Below are 21,945 nucleotides of genomic sequence, written 5' to 3'. Positions count from 1 at the left end.
GTTTTCCAAGTAACCCAAGTTCTCCATGCACCGTTGTGGACGCTACATACTTGCTTGGCAGTCACTAATCCGCCTCATTCCTCATGTACCAGCTGGTGCATCTGCTGCAGGCCTACGAGAAAAGCTGCCACAGACAGCCCGCATGCTCTGGTGTTTACGATATGAGGTGAGCGCGTTTTTTCTTCTATAATTATAGGTAATTTTTGTCAGAGGCGGTCGCTTGCTAGCTATCTGCATAAAAGGTTGGGTGCACTGTCAGCTTTTAGTAGGCGGTACACAGGCATAAGCAGCTACTGGACAGTAGGACATCAAATATCGGACAAGAACCAGCTGTCAGGGTGGTGGAGATTAAACTAGCCCCCATACTTGCTGGTCCAGTTGACTGAAAAGTAAAATCCAGCTTGATTGTATAAACCGAAGTTAGAAAACCTCGGCCGTCAATTTAACGTTTAAAGAAATTAGGGTCGTTGTTTGACTTTAGCAGTAGGACATTGTACACAGCCTAAACGCTGTAATCCACAGATATTTGCGAAACGCTCCCATATTAAACGAAAAAATAGCTAGTGGCGGAAGGAGCGGTGGTAGCTGGCGATAGTGCACACCCAGGAGTGGGTCATGTCTGATAATGGAACCACAGCTAGTGAAACCAATTGAATAGTATGGCCAAAAGTTTCTTCTGTGCTTTGGCCATACACGTGTTTACAGTGAATGAAACATGGATACACCCCTATATCTCGAAGATTTGCTGGCGATAGTTGACAAACTAGGTTTAGTGATACCAGTGCGAGCGGGTTGTTGCCGTTGACAGCTGCACGTTAACCTACTTGCTTTAGCATCCGCGCTCTGTAACCTACCTACTTGAGCTAACGCTAGCTACTGTGCCATATGGTGTAGCTGTAAGCATTGATTAGCGGGGTTTGCTTACAATTGGATTAACAGGACGTCTGTCGCTCGCTAAAAGCAAGTTTCAAAACATTGTAGTAGCGTCTGTTTGGCGTTCCTGTGTATGTGGTACTTGTAACCACCAAAACACCATATTAATGTTATACACTGTTATACACAAACGTTGACAAGTCACTCACATTTTTATAGTACATATAGGGTTGCCAACCGTCCCTTAAAATACGGAATCGTCCCGTATTTAGAAACAAAAGCACACGTCCCGTGTTGAGCTAATAAGGGACGCACTTTGTCCCGTAATACAGTGAGAATCAAAAGTAGTCTATAAATGTTAATAGAATTAACGCTTTGTTGGAAAGCATAATTCCCAGCCCCTCTCCTGCTTTGTGACCAATGAGCTGACAGCACACTTATGACAATTCGAGTATGACAATTCAGATTACCGCTCATCTCATTGGTCGATGAAAGGTCGCTTACGGAGAAAATACCGGAAGACAACAGATGACCACAACAAGAAGCATGGCCAACAGGGAAACAAACGCCGACTCTGCGGTGCAAGTCTCGGACGACAGTACACCTAAAGCTGGGCAGACACTGTGCGATTTTTTTCAGTCGCGTTATTCAGCTCCTGCTCAAACTGCACGATTGACTCGCAGGGGTTAGAAGTTGGTAGGTCACGATGCAGGGTCTCACACTATACGGCCCGATGCTCTGATGCGACCTGAGTGCTCACACTGTGCCTCCATAACATGAAGGTTATAACAGAAAATCTGTCGCTCGCTCTCTCTGTCTTTCACTCACACAGACACACCACTACCATCAACTTTGCTAAATTGCTAATAAAAAACATGATCAGGCAGCTGTGATTGAGCAGCAGTGTAAATCCAACTATTTTCACGGTTGTTGTGGTCGTGATAATTTTGTGATGCCACATCGAAAAGGCTCGGATGAGCTTTCCAAAGTTCTACAAGTTGTGCCTCCATCGCTTGTGTCCAGATCACACGCTGCACAGCCGTGCTGCTCCGTCTTTTTCACCGACGTTTACGTGTTTGCGCGTGAGCAGTGTGAGCGGCTCACGAGCGATTGATGATCGGGAGCTGCTCGAGGTGTTAATCGCTTCTCGTTACCCCACGTATACTACACGATGCACGATGAAGGCCAAAATCGGGCCGATCACCAAATCGGTCGCACGACTCAAAAATCGGTTCAAAATGGGCCAAAAATCGCACAGTGTAAGCCCAGCATTAGAGCAGCAATGTTTGTTCGCTCAGAGAAAGAAAAATAGGCTGCAAAAGTACTGGGAGGAATGGGAAAAGGGAAACACCTGGCTGGGAAAATACACCATAACACCTTTAAAGCGCACTGCACTGTGTGCCGGCGCACTTTTTCCATAGGCATGCTTCTAGTGGTGGGCACATGAAGAACATGAGGGGCGTGAAAGCTCGGGGAACCCTTAACCAATTTCTTGTCCACCAGGCCACGGCAGAAGCAGATATGGTATGTAAACACTGGTTTGTTGTTTAAACCCTCTGGTTAAGGTTAATATGGGCATGTGCAGTGAATATCAGCGCTATGTGGCCAGAAGTGTGATAATATAACTTATTTTGTGTAATAAACAACTGCAAGGATAGATGATTACAACAAATAGATCACTAATACATAAAAGTAATACATAGATGAATAATGATGATGAGTTATGATGCGTAATCATGGGAACAAGTGGGTTTACAAACCTGATTAGCTTTAGAAAAGCTGAAATAATACCTCAACTGAAGCCAATTGTACTAAATGCACTAAATGTGCACAGTTACAAGAATGATTTTGTTCTATTGTTTTCTATTAATTTATATAATTTTAAGTTAAGCAGGACAGAGTTCTTTTAAAGAAAGATTTACTTATATCCTCAAAAGCTAAGCATGACAGGCTTCTGTTTAAGAAAGAGACCTGTTTTACTGTGTTAATGTTGTCATTTTGAGCTAAAAATAAATGGCTAAATGATCATTTGTTTCCCATATGGTCATATCACAAAGAATATGCATCTGCTTAAATCAAATTCAAGTCAAATGGTTAAAAAATAATTTCACACACAAAAAAAAGAGCTACCACACTGGGAAGGGTGAAGACAACTGGGTTGCCCGGCCCTGGCCACGAGGTGTCCCTTATTTATTTTTCAGGGAGTTGGCAACCCTAAGTACATACAGCACACAGAGCGAGAGACTGGGACTGATGTGGAGGTTACAGCAGCTCTCCTCAACAGTCCCATGTGTCCACCTGTGTATTAGCCTGATAAATCGCTGCTTGCACACGTTATAGCTTGTACTATGCAGTATTTGTGAAATGTAATGAAATCCATTTCTTTTAAACACCAAACACTCGTGTGTTTAGTCAATTATGCGCATGTAGGAGATTTAACCATATCATTTCACATTATGTCAATATTTGTACCAGCACCACTGATACTGTTTGTTTTTTCTTACTGATAAAAACCTATTGTATGAATGGAAACCTGTGGATAGAGGTGGATATGCCAAAAGAAAAGTAAAAGAACAGCCCACTGATGGCTAACCCCACCCCTCAGCTTGATGTCTTGTGATACAAGAGTGGACCAGAAAGATTGTAGGCAACCGCCATGGAGGACACCCAGCACAAACCTGCAAACCCGGACCTGAGTCCTGCACCCAGTCCAGTGCCTAGTCCAGCTCCCAGCCCACTATTGGACAGAATTCCTTTGCCTGTGCCAAACCATGTGGAGGTTTAGTATTTTACTGCTAATAATTTTTTGCACCTGTTGTTCTGTTTAATGATTCTATGTTGTATATATTGTTCATTAAAATTAATACCGTCGCCTTATTGATGTTTTTTTTTTCTTTTAATTTTTCCTCTGAGAAAGAATTGTAAACCAGTTCAAGGAATTCTCCCAACTTTGAGCCAACATAACCCCTTGAGCAACTCTGTGAAATTGTTATCAGTTTATAGGGCATATCACTTTGGCGTTCATTTCACAAGTGTATAGCAGTCTGTAAACTTAGGATATGGCATGCCTCTGTAAAACTGCTGGTATCCTTCTGACTGAAGATGTGCAAAATAAGACATAGTAAATATAATCCAGAAACACGTGCCACTATTTAGCTAGTTATGTTAATGCTGTATTTATGCTTATGTTATTATACTATATGTTATGACGAGTTGTGGAGTTGAGCAGTAAATTTGAATTTGCACACTAATCTGCACATTTCATATTTATTTGTCATCTGTTATGCACTGCCTTTAGAAATATGCTATGTCATCTAGCAGAACAGTTTGTGTGAACACTGACCTGCTCTACTCCATGTCGTGATCCTTCTTTTAAAGCACCTAAATGTGAACCAGATCCAGGTGGTGGTACGTCGCTGCTCAAGTCCAAATGTAACAGAGGAGACCACTTATTTTATTCCTCGTAACCCCGTAGTGGACGCCGGTACCAACACAGATCCACCAGTGGTCTGTTGTCCTTTGCTGCGAAGATTTTGCCCCTGTCCGCCAAGAGGCTTTCTCGCCTCCCTTATTACCAAAGGTAAAAAAGGAGGCTGATTTGTCCTCCAAAGCACATTTGTTGTATGTTTCCATCCAAGAATGTGTAAAAACTGCAGATCATGAGTATACAGTAGTTATTGAACTACCTGAGAAATGCAGCCCCATAATTCCCTGTTCTCTCTAGTTCTTTTGGCAGTTGTGCTCTTTGGAGTGGTTTGGTCAATCACAGAGGATGAATGTCTCCCAGGAGGAAACCTCTTTGGCATTACAATACTCTTCATCTGTGCAGTTGTTGGTGGAAAATTGGTGTCTCTCATTCGTCTGCCCAAACTTCCACCTTTCCCACCACTCCTTGGTAAGAGAGAAAATCTGGTGCTTTGACTTTTTATGGTGACACTGGCATGTTAATCTAAGTATTTAGTCCATATATATCTACACAGATTTATCCATCAGAGTGATATATAGTTCTAACTGATATTAGCCATGTTAACTGACATTGGCATTGCTCCATAGTGTAGTGGTGTACAGATTTGCCCAAGAAGTAAAAGATAACGACTTTGAAAACTAGAATCAAACACAAATCCCATTGGGACTGGATCGTGAAGGGCATCCGGTGTTCTTCCTCATGCAGCTAAACGCTTTTTATCACACTGTTTTTTGTTTCTCTCAAACAATAGGGGTTAACATAAAAGAAAGTGAAACCTCAACCCCAGTCATGGTCCTGGTTTCTTCCTGTTAAAAGGGGTTTTTCCCTTCCCACTGTTTCCAAATGCTTGCTCATAGGCGTTTGTCGTTGTTGAGGTTTTTGTCTTGTTGGGGTCTTTACCTTAGAATATAAGGACTGTTGTTGTTATTTCAATGTATATAAATAAAATAAAATTGAACTGAAAAAAAGATTGTCATTTTAAACATTGGTGCATGCCTAGTTGTTAGATTTGTGATTGTTAAACTTCCATATTTGTAAAGCACATACAGTTTTAATGATGGGTTCACTTATTGATAATGATGGGAGCACTGTGTCATTTATGACATAAAAGTGCATACATGCCATGAGCATTTGCTAACAGGCTGCCTTAATGGATTTTTGCTGCCTACAAATGGGTATTAACCTTGTTATTTGTTTTTGTTTTTTGTTTTTTTTGTGCATGATAGACATCAGTATTTGTTAAACTGTTGGCAGTTATGTCAGCATGCAGGTAAAGTTTCTAAAAACCGCATTTCCAAGGACACTCATACATGATTATGCAATGCAAGGTGGCAGTATGGCTGTTCCTGTAATAACCTCATGTTCTTATCTCACATGGTGCTCATTCTCAATCTGGGCAACTCATCCTGCAGCTCACTGAACTATACAAAAAGAGGTTTGCTTCACTCTCTGAACTGAGCTCTTGCTGGGGAGTAAGACCTAGTAGTGCTGCAGTGCTGTCTGTATATTTTTATCTAGAAGCTTTTTGAAAAAAAGTCCTGTGTTAAAGCTTTGTCGTTGTTTGTATGTTGGCAACAGCGAGGTCAACTGATGAGTGATGATCCCTGCTGTGGGTGAGAGGGAAGTCAGGTGACGGTATATATTTCTGCGTGTTTAGAAAAAAACAAAACAATACCAAAAAACCTGAACCTTTAAATTGAAAACTGAATACTTCTTATTATACGTGACGTTCTACATCAGGGGTGGAGAACTCCAGGCCTCAAGGGCTGGTGTCCCACAGGTTTTAGATGTGTCCTTCATCCAACACAGCTGATTTAAATGGCTAAATTACCTCCTCAGCATGTCTTGAAGTTCTCCAGAGGCCTGGTAATGAACTAGTCATTGATTTAGGTGTGTTGACCCAGGTTGATATCTAAAACCTGCAGGACACTGGTCCTTGAGGCCTGGAGTTCCCCACCTCTGTTCTCCATCATCTAGGACTAAGGTTGAATTTCTTTGAGAAACTTTTAATTTGCATGAGCTTGTCAAGTTACTGTAAGTTTATCCATGTGAAAAGTTAAAAATCATGTTATCCGTTGATGTTCTGGATTTTTTGTGTTTTGCATCTCTTTGTTGTATTTTTACACAGCAAAGATTATTGTGGCACCTTTGGCTTGAAAAGATATGCCAATTGTGCTGCTAGTTTTCAGGGGGTGAAAACGTGCTGATCATCAGAAGTGTTATTTGCACTGTGCATTGTCATGATGTGATGTGACTCTCTCATTTGATCAATTTCCTTGATAAATATCAAGGAAACTGTAACCACTCCTTGTTTAGTTGATAACATTATAGGGAGGGGTAGAAGTTTGCATCTCTAAACATCTCGTTCATGTTTTTTCATTTTCATTTTCAGTAAGTCTTCAAAAAGGAGCTTTGCCTAACAGTTAGGTGTTAATTTTTGAGGTTTCTGGTTTGTCTAGTCTTTCAATAAACCACTAACTAGAATGCTGTTATAAAATTTAGAGGATGGTGCTTAGCTTCCATGGTAGAATATTTGTCTGGCAACCCATTAGAATATGTGCATCATATGTTTTTTTCCCCACTTATTATAGCATAAGACTTTCTCTGTAGATCCGAAATCTAACCTTTCTACTGCTTTTTTAGATAGATAATTAATTAATACTAATGTTGCATTGTTTGACTCGAACAATTATCCGAGTCAAGAAGTTTTAGAAGAGGTTGTGGATTGTTGAAACCTCTGGTGTTAGGGTTTCAACATTCACAGTTTGCAGAGTATCTGATTCTAACACCCTGTGTTCAAAAAGCAACTGGTGAGCTTGTGTTTTTTTTTTCTCTGTAGCAACATGAAAGAAAGCTTCAAAGAATAAACAAACCTTAATGGTAATAAGGATCAGCTTTCCTCTTTCTCACCCTCACTTGTGCTTTGCTGCAGGTATGCTGCTCATGGGCTTCCTGCTGAGGAACATTCCAGTTGTTACAGATGGGGTGTACATTGACTTCAAATGGTCTGCATCTCTCAGGAACATTGCTCTGGCTGTCATTCTGGCCAGAGCTGGTCTAGGGTTGGATCCCACGGTATGCTAGATACTATAGAAGCTTAACATCAGCATTGAGAGGTAGAAATACAGTAATTATATGTTAATCTCATCTCTTTTCACATGCCATTGTTATACTGGTGCAAATTCTCACTGGTTTGAATTGGTGCAATTCATTGGTTGAAGTGGTTAAAGTAGTTAAAAGAAGAGTTAATTAAACCTTCTAAGGCCTAAACTCTTTCATGGCATGCATTTTTAATTTCTCTTTGCCATTTGGGCTGATTGGGACCTGATGAACGTAAAAACAAAGAATAAAAAGTTTTGTGTTTTTTACCTAATTTTTGTTTCTGAGAAAAATGAGATCCACATATGAGGACATTCGCTTTAAATTTCGATAAAACGGTGGTAGTATAATGTCCTCGTAAGTGGATATCAGGCCCTTGTTAGAGATGGCACGATACCACTTTTTTATGTCCGATACCGATACCGATATCATAAATTTGGATATCTGCCGATACCGATATGAATCCGATATGGTGTTTTTTAATCAACAAAACTGTTTTTTAAATATCTTGCTGCATTTTGTATAAGTTCATACTCAAGTTTAAAACAACAACTACACTAAAGCTATTCTGTTATACCTGTATGCAAAAAAAAATATTTCATAGTACAGCAATACTGATCAATCTAATAAACTTAAACCTACACCATCCTCCCTATTCTGGTATTTTAAAGAGTACTTAGCATAAATATTAAGCAACCTAACTAATAGGGTTCCAACTCCCAGCAACAACAAAAATAAATAAATAAAAAATAGGGAACCACCCCTCACGCTCCACCTCATGATGCTTAATCGCCGTAATCAACCTTAATTTGATGCAGTGTGAAAAAAAAATGCACAGAAATCAATTATTTTTCAAGAAATATTAAATAGATTCAACATCTTTCTTCAACAAAATTGCAGACTGCACAGATGGTACCTTCCCAAAGGAAAAAGTAGTATAGCTTACTAGGGTATATATATTAGACTTAATAGTTACTATATACAGTAATGGACTTCTATTCATTTTGCATCAAATTAAAACTTTGGGTGTCAGATAATTATTTATTAAAAGCTAGACATTTTAAATGAGAATAAGAAAGAAAAGTATGTCTTTGTGCCCCCTTTTCCCTGTTAATGCCCTATCGGCCCCCCTGGCTAAACTTTGCTAGATCCGCCCCTGCACAGTTACCAGCCGTCAGCTACGTAGAAAAAGATCCTGGTGTAGAAAGTAATATTAAATAAATTCTAACAACAGCTGATCAAGCTTAAACGTGCTGCTGTTGTTCAGCCGCTGGTTTCCTCTTTCTGGTGCAAAGTGGGCCAAAAGCAAACTAGAGACACGGACTTGCGACAGAAAAGCCGATCAGCTGATCGTTAAGCAGTTTCATGATTGAAGTAGCAGCAAGAAGAGGCAGTCGCTCCATATATCGTTTGCTAAGCTTAACGCAGGAATGCTTTACAAACATTCAGAGATGGACTTACACACTTGCTTTACTTCTCTCGGGATAACTTTGTCGGAGATGAAATGCCAGGTTGCTAGCGAAGCTCCAAATGCTATCCAGACCACCCCCGCATGCCACAGCCGCTCTATCACGTGATGCATACTGCTCCGACGTGCTAACCTGAGGTGAGTTACGGCGTGTTGCAAGTTTTGTGAGGTGCTTTCGTGATATTTAATGGATCGGATTACATTTTTTATTTTTCTCCGATATCCGATCCAGTAATTTAGGTCAGTATCGGACCGATACCGATACGTAATATCGGATCGGTCCATCTCTAGCCCTTGTACAGCAAAATTTAGTATTTTGGTCTAGAGAACCCAAAATGTGATGTCCACATATGTGGATGCCAGGTCCTCGGAGGTTAAGAAATGACAGGAAGAATCTGTTCATGTTTTAGTCAGTTATTTACCTCATCATTCAGTACTACTAAATATGCTTGTTAAAGCTTTTTGTAGTGATGTGCAGAACCTAATAACTTGTTTGATGTGTGTGTCTGTTATCAGGCTCTAAGGAAACTAAAAGCTGTGTGTATACGTGTGGCAGCTGGGCCGTGCTTGATAGAGGCTTGCACCGTAGCTGTGATCTCTCACTTCCTCATGGGCTTGCCCTGGGTGTGGGCCTTCATCCTTGGGTAAATACAACACTACTCTCACTTCATAACCAAAATCACCATTGATTGATGTCTATGGCAAATCTATACACATACTTTAAAATTACTGTTTCATTCGTGATCCCCAGGTGTGTCACAAACACAAAATTTGTATTTGGTGACTCGCTGGGTGAAATCGGTCGCAAAGAAGGTGCTGCCCCAGAAATTGCTGTGATCGCTAGCAGATTGACATGGCTACCTGTAACTGGCATGAAAGATGTTGACATTGCTGCAAACTACTTGCCAAGTGGTAGTGAAACATTAAAAAAAGCCTGGAACAAACCAGAAAGGGAGGATGATTGTCCATTGCTACTGAGACCATCACATTTCAAAAGGCACAACTTTTAAATCTTCTTAGTCAGGGAATAGACATTTTAATCCCAGCGACTGGTAGCTGCTAGGAAGTCCTTGATTGGTGTCAAGGCCTGTGTGACTAGGGCCCAATGAACCAGACTTTGTCCTGTTTTTGTCTGGATTTTACCTGCAACTTAACTTTGTGTTATATTCATATTTGGATTATGTGACCACTTAGCTCTCTGGGTCCATGAGAAATTAGAGAGCTGAGTGAAGGTCAAATCTTACTTTGTGAAAAATTAAACCTAACACTGCAAAAAAAACCAAAAAAGAAACCAAAACACTGCAGTTATAAGGAACATGTTTACATGAAGAACAGCACAAAAACTGAAATTTAAATAAGATGCATATCTGCTTCATCAGCATTGAGGGTATTAAGTGGAGCATTAGTATTTGTAAAAAAACAAGAAGCTCTGATTTTACATCTAGATAGCTTGTTCTTCTTGTGTTGCATGTTGTGGTTAATGGATGACTTAGTAGAAAGAAGGCCCTGTTAGCTGTTCATAACCACAGAAATCTTTTTCTACTAATTCCACTTTACATTAGTCAGCTCAAACTTTTCCTTTTGCTTCTACCCAAATGGTAAGACGTCATAATAAACATTGTTAAATGGTAAATGTATAGCTAAATAAATGTTAGGCAATATGTTTCTCAATTGAACAGTAACACAATTACTATAAAAGTAAAGTAATGTCTGATTATCATGATCAATTATTATATTATTTAACATGTTTAGTATCATCGTGTGGTTTAAATGCATTTTATGAGCATTGATACAAGAACAGAATATGTTTCTTAAAATAAATAATTATTACACAAACTAATGACATACAGGCAAGTTTTAAATTGTTAATGATTAGCAGACAAAAAACAATCTATTATAATGTCATCTTCTTCACAATACAATAACTATTTGTTTGCTTAAAAACTGATTTACTATTTATTAACTATGATATAATAAATTCTTACCAAATGTTTGTAAAGCTTGCTCAGTTTTTCATTTATCAGTGAATAAATGAACCCTCTATCTTCTCCACGTTGCAGCTTCGTGCTAGGAGCTGTGTCTCCAGCAGTGGTGGTTCCCTCCATGCTCCTGCTGCAGAAGGACGGTTACGGTGTAGAGAAGGGCATCCCCACCCTGCTGATGGCTGCAGGCAGCTTTGATGACATTCTTGCGATCACAGGATTCACAACATGCTTGGGCATGGCCTTTGCCACAGGTAATCTCTGCTCTGTGCGTTTACATGTGTGGTTTTGCCTTTGACACACAACAGCACCTTATCTCCCGAAGAGAAACACATAGAAGAAAATAACTTTTTGCTGTAGTTTGTAAAGATGTCACCAGAGGGTGTGAGCGTGCTGATTACTCTTAATACAGAGTTCTGGCACCAGTTCATTATATATGGCAGAATCTGAATTTTTTACAGGGTTACCTTTGTATTGCTGCAACACTCTTTCTATTGTGGTGTAATTCAACAGCACTCAAACTGTAGATGCCAAAATGTCCAACATGTTAAGCCTTCCTTACACTAAATAAAGTGTAAGAAAGTGTAAAGTATATACTTTGAGTGTTTGCTGGCTTCTGTATTAAGCTGCATTAGTTAGAGAGACTTGTTTCTGAACTGGCAAATTAAAATATTTTAGAAATTCACAATTTCACAAATGTTTGTTTTGATTGATTCTTCTAGGTTCAACTTGGTACAACCTCCTCAGGGGGGTGCTGGAGGTGGCAGGAGGGATGGTTGCTGGGATTCTTCTTGGTTTTCTCATCCAGTACTTCCCTAGTGTTGACCAGGTAAAGTAACAGCCAGGAAAAGCTTGTATGGATAATTCACTAGCAGGGACCACTCCCTTGGTAACGATGAGCAATGAGGGATGAGGGAGTGTGACTAGTGCTGCGGTTTGGGGAAGGCCTTGAAGGGGACTGGCGACGGCTCTCTGTACTAAGGAGAAATAAAGGGAGGAAAGGAAGAGAGTAAAGAAAAAAAGGGGCGGGGGGCAGGGTGGAGCATGAAAATGAGAACAGTGGGTGTTGGAGAAGGGGGGCTTTTATAGCCTGAGGCCAGAGGGGGCATGAAGGAGGAGTGGTCCCGCTCCTGAAATTCAGATGATATCTCCACAAAAGTATAACCCTTTTTCCATAAAAAAGTTTGGGGTAGTGTGTGAATAGGAAACATAATAAGAATAAAACTGCAGATTTTAACCCTGTTAATTGAAAAAGTGAACTGAAAAAGTATCAGATGTGAAAGGTTTTATTTTTAATGTGCTCATTTTGCCCTTTTTACATCAGAATGTGCCACATGTTTTTACTGGGGACATATTTGGACTAAGCAGGCCAGTTTAGCCCAAGGACTCTTACTGTCATCTCAATGGCAGCATGTGTTGTTTAAAAACCTCGATACTATGTAGCTTTAGATTACATATTGGATTTATTTCTTCATCAAAAGTGAAAGTGCTGTGAACCAACACGTCCTAGCTTCTTTGCAAATGATTTCTTATAGACCTTAGAGCTATTATTTGTTAAATAATGCATATTGTAATCCTTTTCGCTATCTAGAAACCTACTGTTAACTATTTCTTCTAGAAACACTTGGTGATGAAGCGTTCCTTCTTGGTGCTGGGTCTGTCTGTTTTTGCTGTGTTTGGCAGCGGTGTGGCAGGCTTTCCTGGCTCCGGAGGCCTGTGCACCTTGGTGCTGGCATTCCTGGCTGGCCTCGGCTGGGGGACAGAAAAGGTAAAAATAATGCATCTAATAACTACAGTACATCAGTACGTCTGTTTGCAGTTTTCTGACTTTGGAGGTGAATTTGAACGAGGCTAACTGTCCAAAATCTTAGACCTAATTTCTCTTAAACTTCTTGGTTGTTATATATTATAATTAAATGTGAACAGTGAACATGTCCTGCATTCTTTGTCCTTAGGCACGTGTGGAAGAAGTGATAGGGTGGGCGTGGGATGTGTTTCAGCCTCTTCTCTTTGGACTGATAGGAGCTGAGATTCGAGTCTCTGAGTTGGAGGGACACACAGTTGGTGAGATAAACAGACACACACACACAAACAGCCTTCAAAATAACCCACAGCAAGATGGCTGTTATCACTGTGAAAAATTCAAATATTACTCTGTGTATGAAAATATATTTGCATAACCCAAAAAAAGAGGCAATGTGAGAGATATGATGCTTCTTCCCGTCCTGTAAATACTAATCCCTCTGTCTTTGTTAGCACTTTACAGCTATAGCAGTTTACTAAATAACTTATGACATGTTTGTTTTGCATGAGTCAGTGCAGCTGAAATGACACTGCACATAATTTTCTTGCAGTAATTTTTTTTTTTTTGGGGGGGGGGGATTTATATGGTGTACATATAATATTGTTGTCCTTGTATGACTTTTGCCTCTACATGTCTCTAGGTCTGGGTATCGTCTCTCTCCTCATTGGTCTGCTGGTTAGAGTGGGGTTCACCTTCGTCTGTGTGTTGTTTGCGGGCTTTAGCATAAAGGAAAAAGTGTTCATAGCCCTAGCATGGATGCCTAAAGCAACAGTGCAGGTATGTCTCCTTAGCAAATCTTTGAATGAAAAGCATATGCATTAAATGTCTTTGAAGTCTGTGGGGTTGTGCCGCATCTTGGCTTGTCTCTGTCAGGCAGCTATAGGATCCACAGCTTTGGACATGGCGAGGACAAAGGATGACAAGCAGCTGCAGAAATACGGCATGGACGTGCTGACTGTGGCTGTGCTCGCCATCCTTCTCACAGCCCCTGTAGGTGCACTTATCATAGGGCTGTGTGGCCCTCGCCTGCTGCAAAAGCCAGAGAACCCAGTCAGCGGTGAGCGAGTCAAACCCAGTTTATCAGCTTTCTTCCTAGGTATGTAAAGTCTTTCTTTTGAAAATTCAAGCTCGGCTCAGCAACCTTTGCTAACCTAACTAGGTGTGTTTGAGTAGTGAGTATCCTTTCCTTTCCTAATATTTTTCCTGCTACACCCTTATGACATAAAGATTTGCATAGCTTGGGCCACTGTGTCATTCAGCAGCTTCACGATTTTTTACAGGCACACAACAGTGGTATTGTGTTCATGTAAATACATTTATTCACAGTGCAAAAAGTGCAGCTAGTTTCATTTTTTAAATCTTTCATTTTCTCACTCTTATTATTTTTTTCCTCCCTGTCTCTTCTTCCTCTTTCTTAGGCACTGCAGCAGGAGATCAAGATGACAATGAAACTCCCGTCACCTATGAAAGTACACTCTGATGTCAAGTGTGAGAGAGGAGAATTAAAGAAACTCCTCACACCTCAGATATTTGAACTTCTCTTTGGCCACCGAGTGGCCCTCGCTGTGTCTCTGTTGTTCAGCTCTCTGTGTTCGCAGTCCTGCAGGAACACGTGAATCATTTTGTATTTATAGCATCTGGTGATTTCCAGGCCTAACACTGCAAACAAATGACCCACATTGCACTGTCTGGAAAAAAAATAATATTGTTTTCAAGGTATAGAAATGGTTTATACTTTTAAAAGGATCTTGTCATATTCACTAAATCCAGAATTTTTCCACTGTTCTTGATTGGATTACCAGTAAGAAAGCACTTTACTTTGACTTGAAAGGTCAAAGTAAAGCAGCTTTCTTCGTGGGGGACAGAGAACGTTTTGGGATGTTGTTGATAAGCAATTTTTATTGCTATGAGTAGACTACACTGTAAAACCACATGCAAGTTTTAGGCATCCTACATCTTCATGCTGTGTTTGTTTACTTTGATTTGTGTATGCATATTAGCCCTCTGTCAGTATGGTGAGATCAGTTGCGTAGTTTGCAAAGAGTCAGGGAAGGATTTGTGTAATTGATAATATTTTAGTTTAAGTACGATGCTGATAAATGTCAGCCAGTGTGATCATGTCCATATCTGCAAAACTGTATGAATCCAACATTTTATAATTGAAGAAGAAATATAGATTTTTCAGTATTCTTAGTCAAAGGAGCTTGCAAAGAAAAGCGTCTGGACTTCTTTAAGTTGCTTGAAGACGTTTCACCTCTCATCCGAGAAGCTTCTTCAGTTCAGTCCAAAACTGGATTATAGATGGCAGAGAGTTGGTGTCGTAAACCCCGCCTCTGTTCAAAGATGGTCGCTCACAGTGGACATCTATGACCACTGTGAGCGACCATCTACGATGACCTGGATGACTGAGAACCTTCAGACATATTCAGTATTCTTAGTTTTTTTTTTTTTTTTAATTGCAGAATGTATCTGGTGTAACATGAAATGTCTTTTGCTTTAATTTATATGACCTCACTTAAAAGATTTCATAATAGCAGCTATTTATGAAATTTTTTTTCCATTTTACCCAAATACTATGTAAAAGTAAATTTATTGTCCATCTTTAACATTGCTGCAGTAAAAGCTTAAATTATTCAAAAGTGTTGTGTGAGCAGTTTCCTTTCTGGTCACACTAGCGGTGCGCTTCTAGTGAGGATCTGTGGGTAAGGCCATCAGTGTGGGCCTGGAACAAATGCCTCTACTAGACTGCTGTAAAATTAGTAGACATTCATGATATGAGAAGATCAATGGTGATCCAACAACATTTATGCTTCCAAAAGGCCAAAATTATCAGTTGTCTAGTGAATCTGATGGTTTTTCCACATCATTTTTGACTATGGTAACTTCAACCTTCTAGTGCCAATAAAAAGACTTGTTCTGAATACTAACAGCTCAATGTTTGTTGGACTGGCATGAAGTCCACCTCTGAAAAGTCACACACTCTTGTAGCTCCCTTCCATTACCACCATTGCCTGAAAAACTGACTTTAAAAAAATTATATATATATATTAAAATGATAAACATAACCGCTTAAAAAAAAAAAAAAAAAGCATTCTCTAAGTACAACCTTACAGACCTTTTATTTCCAAAGGTGACAAGCAGACACATCTCATTAATTTAACATTAAAGATGCCAAAATTCTCTTTATTTCTACATCTAGCATGAATAAATTCACACCATTATCTTGCAAAGCTCATGAACAGTTATACTGTAAAAAACAAACAAACAAAATGCAGATTTGTTATTGATAGTCATTAATGAAGAAAAATTTCCAAGACAACTTCATACAGATATGACAAAAGCCAAAGGAAACAGACATTTTCAAACCTTGAAAGTTTAGTGAAACACGATTTATCTTGAAATTACTTGTGTGGTTTGAAATGTATTAAGGCAACAGAACAGAATACAAAATGTAAAACTCAACATTTAAAGGCTATGAGTAGAACAGATTTAAAGAATAAGTAGCTTCCCATACACACAATAACTTAAAATATGTCACATCCATTAAGTATGGAAATGTTAGTATTTGGCACACATATCTGAAGCAAACAAAATAAAGGAATTAAAGAAAAAAGAAGGAAAAAAAAGCTGTCCAATATCATCCAAAATGAAGGAAGGTCAGACTAGTTTTGAGGACTCCATTTAAACAGACATTTATCTGCAAAACCTCTCGCCTGATGGCCTCACATTAGATAAATGCATCATAAAGTCACTGCAATTATGCAGTTATGTTTCAAGTTTCCCCCTCAAAGTGGTCCCAGTCAAATAAAACTGCTCCTCTGTTAAACAACAAACGTGAACAATGAACAAAAAGGCCCACACAAAAACGAAGTTACTCTTTTTTTATTTTTTAAAAACTTCCCTTATTGCAAACTATCATTAAAGTATCCCAAATGTAGCTTTCAAACAGAGTGTGGTTTCTATTTTTAAGTAAATATAACACCAAGACAAGAGCAAGAAAAACTGTTTAGAGAAAAAAATCCGATCAGTGGTCAATTATAGTATCTTCTTTTTAAGTATGAGCGGTCCCACGTTGTCTCCAGTCAGCTCGTTGTGCTTTAAGTGTGACTTGTCGCATACAGGAAACTAAAACAGGAAACAATATTAACTGATCAGCAAGATGTAAAATGCCCAAACACTTGTCCCAGCTTAACTAGAGGGGTTTATCAATAAATCACAAGCAATAATAATAATAATAATAATAATAATAATAATAATAATAATAATAATGTGGATAATACAGAAATGTATCCTGCAGTCTGTGTGAACAATATTTAGATTTACTAACAGTATACTTCAGAAAATACTAACAGACTTACAGTTTTGGAACGCCAGCAGCGACAGTAACACACATTTGCGCTGTTCAGGTCCTCAATGTCTATCTCATTGACCACTTTTGGGTTCTCTTTCTGGATCTTCAGATTGATCAGGCTGTCCCTCTGCTTTTTCTTCTTAGGCAGAAAGGGGCGAATGGTGAGATAACCGAGCAAAGCCAAGATGCCCAGAAGAGGAAGCAACCGGAGCCACTCAGACACTATAGATATTATAGCATAAACAACATACACATATACACACATTAGCTAAAGAAGAAAAACACGCATACAATGTTGAACTGGATTCTATGGTCCTAAAACTGGCATTTACTACTGGCCATTCAGATTAGAGATGAAACCAACTGACAGGAAATGTATCATATATGTTGATGAGCCAGTACTAGTACTCATATGCAATGTATACATAAGAAACGTTTTTACTCTATCACTACCGTTTCAAGTGTGTTTCTGGTTCTGCTGGGGGTTTCTTCCTGTTTAGAGGGTTTCTCCTTCCCACCATCACCAAGTGCTTGCTCGTGGAGAGGGGAGGGGTGATTGTCTGGGTTTCTTTCTTTCATTATGGGGTCTTTACGCCATAATACACAATTATACTACTATTGTGATTTGGGGTTATATTAATCAACTGACCTCAACTAAATTTCGCACTGTCTGTCAAGTGTGACAAAAACACATCTTCAACAGTGCTGTGTGCATTTCCGTACACTCTTCCTCATTCTGATGAACTCATTAGTGAGCCAGTCAAGCCTCATATATGTAATTTATTCAAGGAGCTTTATTGTCATTTGCATCACATGTTAACATGAGGTGGAACGAAATTATGTACACACGGTCCCGGAGCGAAGAGACAGAATAATGAAAAAAAAAACAAAAACAAAAAACAAACAGAAATGTTTTTAAAAAGTAATCAATGAATAGGTTTGTTTAACGAAAAAGAATAACAAGTAATAAAACAACACGATAAGCAGAGTGCAACAACCTGAGTACCAGTATGGAGTTATAAGCATAATTTTGCATAAATAATGCATAAGAGAAATCTTAGTGATTTATGCACGCTAAAAATGTGGATCAAAATGTGGATTCTCGGATCCACATTTCTTGTATAGCTTGTGTCTGATCTGCATTACTAATGTATTATTACACTCGATCCAACTCGAGTGTCATATCACACCAACAGCTACCAGGGGAAATGCCACACCGAGACCTTAAAAGTGCTCTGGGAAAACCCGCCTTATGCTCCACCATACATCAGAATCAGAATACTTTATTGATCCCTGGGGGAAATTATACATGGTGAAGACACAATCGGGATTAAAGACAGCTGTGTAATTTCACTATTAGCACTGTGTCAGACCCCAGCTTTTGATAATACCTTTATGCGGGTTAAAAGGATTCTGATGCCTAATGGGACATTTCTAATCCTTAATCCTTTTAACAAATTGTACACAGTTCAAAAGGGATGTCTTTGCATGTGGGAGAATGGCTATGCACCGTCATCTAATATGAACTGACCCACTTTGCTGCTTAGGACAAACTGACAGTTAGCAGGGCCTTCATAACTAGGCTTTAACTTAAAACCACTAATATTATGCCTGTCAGTGAGTGTTAACCAACGCCATCTCCCAAAAGAAGAGTGTTGGTTTTGGTTGAAGGCCTTCTCAGATGGGCATTAATGTTTTACTTTCTCCACAAGGGTTAGCTAGTGATGTAAATGCCATTACCAAAGGGTGCATGTGACACTGTGTGCCTTTCATTGTGTTGTGGTCAAGCTATCATGATACTACAAAGAGTATCAACTGCACATGCTTCCTTCAGGCAGACTCAGGAGTATTATAACTACACATGCCTTGCTTTAAACGTCCTCATCCACAAATCCAAAACTTTTCAATGATCTATGCTGGCTCAAAAGATCAAGTTTTGAATTGACTTCACGAAGCCCTGGTTTACTTCTTCCGTTCCTATATTTAAACTGCGCAAGACTTGCCAAAGTTCAGCATTTCGGTTCTCAGTTAAACTGGTTCAGCAGATACTACGTGTGATGTTAAGAGTTCACAGAACAGTCTGAAAGTCAGCGCAGCTGGGACCACAGGGTAGTAGGTTAGTATGCAAAACGGGCCCCGAGAGAGTCTCAGACGCATTTGTATGATTTATTCAAAATAATTTAAAAACTTCTGCAGGAGCGCCACCAGATGATCATATGGTGCAAAATAAAACAAATGTGTTTAAAACTTGCTTTTCACAAAATTACAGTTTGGCCAGTGCTCGAATGAGCAGGACAATTAAGAAAAATCGTTTTTACACAAGCGATATGCAGGTAATTAGCATCACACCATTCACAGGACTTCACTTACAAAAAGACAATGTTTGTAAAGTTATAACGAATTCGTGGTTATTATCACGAGTGTTTGCACATTCAAACAGACGCAAACAACCAACAAGCACGACCGTAAGGTCATTACTTTGTCTTTGACACACACACAGACAAGCACAAAAGATTTACGCTTAGCTGTTTCATGACTCAAAGAAGCACTCTGGGACATAATCCCTGTTTTTGTAGGACTGCTCTTCACGACACTACTAAAGCAGCGTTTGAAGAAGCAGCTAGCTAGAGTAAAAAAACTCTGTCTCCCACGAGTTTACTACTCATCACCCCAGGACTGTCTGAAGTTCAACACAGCAGCTGCTAATTACCTGTTAACCTCGCAAATCCGCCGATGGTCTCCGGCAGCGGTAGCCTCTTGAGGTAGGCTGGAAGCTGGACTTTTATTATTTTTGCTATCGTCTCTAAAACCATTGTGAATTGCTCGGTTGAGGAGCTTTTGTGTTTGACTTGAATAGTTCCTGAGCTTCGTTTATGTCACGGCGTTCATTACTAAGCGCAGTTTTTTTTTGCCGGTACGTAAGCCCCTTCTGATGAAAAGTAGAAAGAACCGAGAAGAAGCGTAGACGTCTCTGTGAATACACGTAACGATGGCACGTGACGGTGGCGTCAGACCAATCAGCGTCCGAGGACCTGGTCGTCTACGATTGGACAACTTGAATTTTGCGTGAGGATGGCTTCTTCTGCAATTTCATGTGCACTTTCTAAAAAAAAAAGGTGTGTGTGTGTGTGTGTGTTCGTCAGAGAGTCAGCACAGAAGCACTATAGTCTGAAGTCTATTTTTTAATCTGATACCATCAGGGGGTCAGTGTTGACATTGTGGAGGACTATAAATACCTTGGAGTACACATTGACAATAAACTGGACTGGGCTAAAAACACCACAGCACTTTACAGGAAGGGCCAGAGTCGTCTCTATTTTTTGAGGCGACTGAGGTCCTTCAACATCTGCCAGAAAATGCTGAGGATTTTCTATGAGTCTGTTGTGGCCAGTGCGATCCTCTATGCTGTTGCATGCTGGGGGAGCAGGCTGAGGGTCGCAGATGCCAACAGACTTAATAAACTAATCCGTAAGGCCAGCAATGTTGTGGGGATGGAGCTGGACTCCCTCAAGGTGGTGTCGGAGAGGCGGATGCTGTCCAAGATAAAGACAATGTTGGATAACACCTCCCACCCACTCCATGACATGTTGGTCAGTCACAGGAGCTCGTTCAGTGAGAGACTGAGATTACCGAAAAGCACCACTGAACGACACAGGAAATCATTCCTGCCTGTGGCCATCTCCCTGTACAACTCATCCACTTAACACACTGTTTGCTGCTACAACTACACACGTTTCTTTTCCAACTATTTATTTATGAGTGACTTATGTATGTATGTATGTATATATATGTATATATTGTACTATTCTTAGTTAGTGTATTGTCTGTCTTGTCTTAATGTTGGTTTAAAATGGAGCACTGTAACAAAAAATAATTTCCCCCAGGGATCAATAAAGTATTCTGATTCTGATGATTCTGATTCAAAATTATTGCACGCTTTTAGTAACTGTCGCGGTCCACCCCTAAGCCTAAGTAGTTCCCCCTTTTTTAAAGTCTTTTTTTCGTGTTTCACACTTGTGGAACTGTAAATTAGCAGCAGTTATAAGAGCACTGTCATTTCACAGTGAATTCAAAATTTAAAGAAACCTGCCTTCATTTTTAGAAACCCACCAATCATGGTAAACTCACGTAGGATAAGCTCCTTTTTCTTAGTAGGAGTTACACGTAAGTCTGCAACAGTACACATTATCTTTGCTTTAGAATGGGATTTCCAAAGAAAGAAAACCTCGGCAGTTTTAATAGCTGAAGATGTCTGTAGATTATTTAACGGCTGTTTAATATTAATATTTATATATATATATATATATTTAAGGTGGTCTGGTTTTGTTGATTACAGCTGTGCATTGTATTCTGGATGTATCGGTAATATTCACTGTTATGTATCATTTTACTATATAAAAGTTTAAATACCTTTGTTTTTACTGTACCTGTGATAAACAAATAAAATCTCACAAAATGGCAATAATCTGTGTGTGTGTCCTACCTGTGTCCTGCAGTTAAAAATATCCTAAAGCCTCAGATGTATTTATATTGTGCTAGTTCAAACATCAATCGCCTCAATGTGTTTCGAAATATGGACTCCAAAAACGATGGTTTCACCTGAATCATTACTGTTACTGTTAGTAATGATCCACGCCTTTTTTCATACCTTGGCTCATGTGTTTACACACATGATTAATAGTGGGTCAACGACCACCTCCTAAGAGACAATCCCCACTAGAGTTTAAATACCCAGCACTCTCCACCTTTTGGTTTTATAACTGAAGAAGCCTCTTGGATGAGAGGCAAAACTTCTTCAACAAACTTAAATAAGTTCAGTTGCCCTATTTTCAAGCTCCTAAGACTGCCAGGACCTTGGTGAACTAGAACCCTTTCAAATTACTGCTGTTCCAAGGTCAAGAA

At 39.5% G+C, this 21,945-nt stretch overlaps 2 protein-coding genes across 6 annotated transcripts; one reads left to right on the top strand and one right to left on the bottom strand.

Moving 5' to 3' along the window:
* The first annotated feature begins 92 nt into the window (after nucleotides 1-92).
* LOC309707890 (sodium/hydrogen exchanger 9B2) lies at nucleotides 93-14,217 on the top strand. 5 transcript variants are annotated; one of them, XM_082535458.1, is made up of 13 exons: nucleotides 93-166; nucleotides 3,479-3,652; nucleotides 4,252-4,453; nucleotides 4,598-4,768; nucleotides 7,272-7,414; nucleotides 9,423-9,550; nucleotides 10,967-11,142; nucleotides 11,611-11,717; nucleotides 12,507-12,656; nucleotides 12,844-12,952; nucleotides 13,333-13,469; nucleotides 13,566-13,788; nucleotides 14,111-14,217. In XM_082535458.1, exons 2-13 carry the CDS (start codon nucleotides 3,530-3,532, stop codon nucleotides 14,170-14,172), a joined length of 1,731 nt encoding a protein of 576 aa, XP_082391584.1. In that variant the 5' UTR covers nucleotides 93-166; nucleotides 3,479-3,529; the 3' UTR covers nucleotides 14,173-14,217. The 5 variants fall into 5 exon arrangements, with proteins under 5 accessions (XP_082391584.1, XP_082391583.1, XP_082391585.1 ...); XM_082535457.1 differs by lacking the exon at nucleotides 93-166 and adding an exon at nucleotides 186-2,397; XM_082535459.1 differs by lacking the exon at nucleotides 93-166 and adding an exon at nucleotides 186-2,397 and having other exon boundaries at nucleotides 3,417-3,652; nucleotides 13,566-13,749.
* A 1,642-nt stretch (nucleotides 14,218-15,859) lies between these two features.
* On the bottom strand, nucleotides 15,860-19,990 carry cisd2 (CDGSH iron sulfur domain 2). The gene is made up of 3 exons (XM_082535462.1): nucleotides 19,754-19,990; nucleotides 17,051-17,265; nucleotides 15,860-16,817 (listed from the first exon to the last, which is right to left on the bottom strand). The coding sequence occupies exons 1-3, from the start codon at nucleotides 19,854-19,856 to the stop codon at nucleotides 16,728-16,730; spliced, it is 408 nt and encodes a 135-aa protein (XP_082391588.1). The 5' UTR covers nucleotides 19,857-19,990; the 3' UTR covers nucleotides 15,860-16,727.
* Nucleotides 19,991-21,945: the final 1,955 nt, after the last annotated feature.

Source organism: Aulonocara stuartgranti (genome assembly GCF_965226115.1).
Source record: "Aulonocara stuartgranti genome assembly, chromosome: 6".
Classification (NCBI taxonomy): Eukaryota; Metazoa; Chordata; class Actinopteri; order Cichliformes; family Cichlidae; genus Aulonocara; species Aulonocara stuartgranti.
The sequence above is the reverse complement of the archived record's forward strand: the minus strand, read 5'-3'. Positions and strand labels throughout refer to the sequence as shown.

Excerpts from the sequence above, each read along its gene's own strand:
- LOC309707890 (XM_082535458.1), top strand. The coding sequence starts at position 3,530 with ATGGAGGACACCCAGCACAAACCTGCAAACCCGGACCTGAGTCCTGCA. Across the intron at positions 4,769-7,271 it reads ACCTTTCCCACCACTCCTTG|GTATGCTGCTCATGGGCTTC; the intron begins GTAAGAGAGAAA and ends GCTTTGCTGCAG. Across the intron at positions 13,470-13,565 it reads TGCCTAAAGCAACAGTGCAG|GCAGCTATAGGATCCACAGC; the intron begins GTATGTCTCCTT and ends TGTCTCTGTCAG.
- cisd2 (XM_082535462.1), bottom strand. The coding sequence starts at position 19,856 with ATGGTTTTAGAGACGATAGCAAAAATAATAAAAGTCCAGCTTCCAGCC. Across the intron at positions 17,266-19,753 it reads CGGATTTGCGAGGTTAACAG|TGTCTGAGTGGCTCCGGTTG; the intron begins GTAATTAGCAGC and ends TAATATCTATAG. Across the intron at positions 16,818-17,050 it reads GCTGCTGGCGTTCCAAAACT|TTTCCTGTATGCGACAAGTC; the intron begins GTAAGTCTGTTA and ends TTCCTGTTTTAG.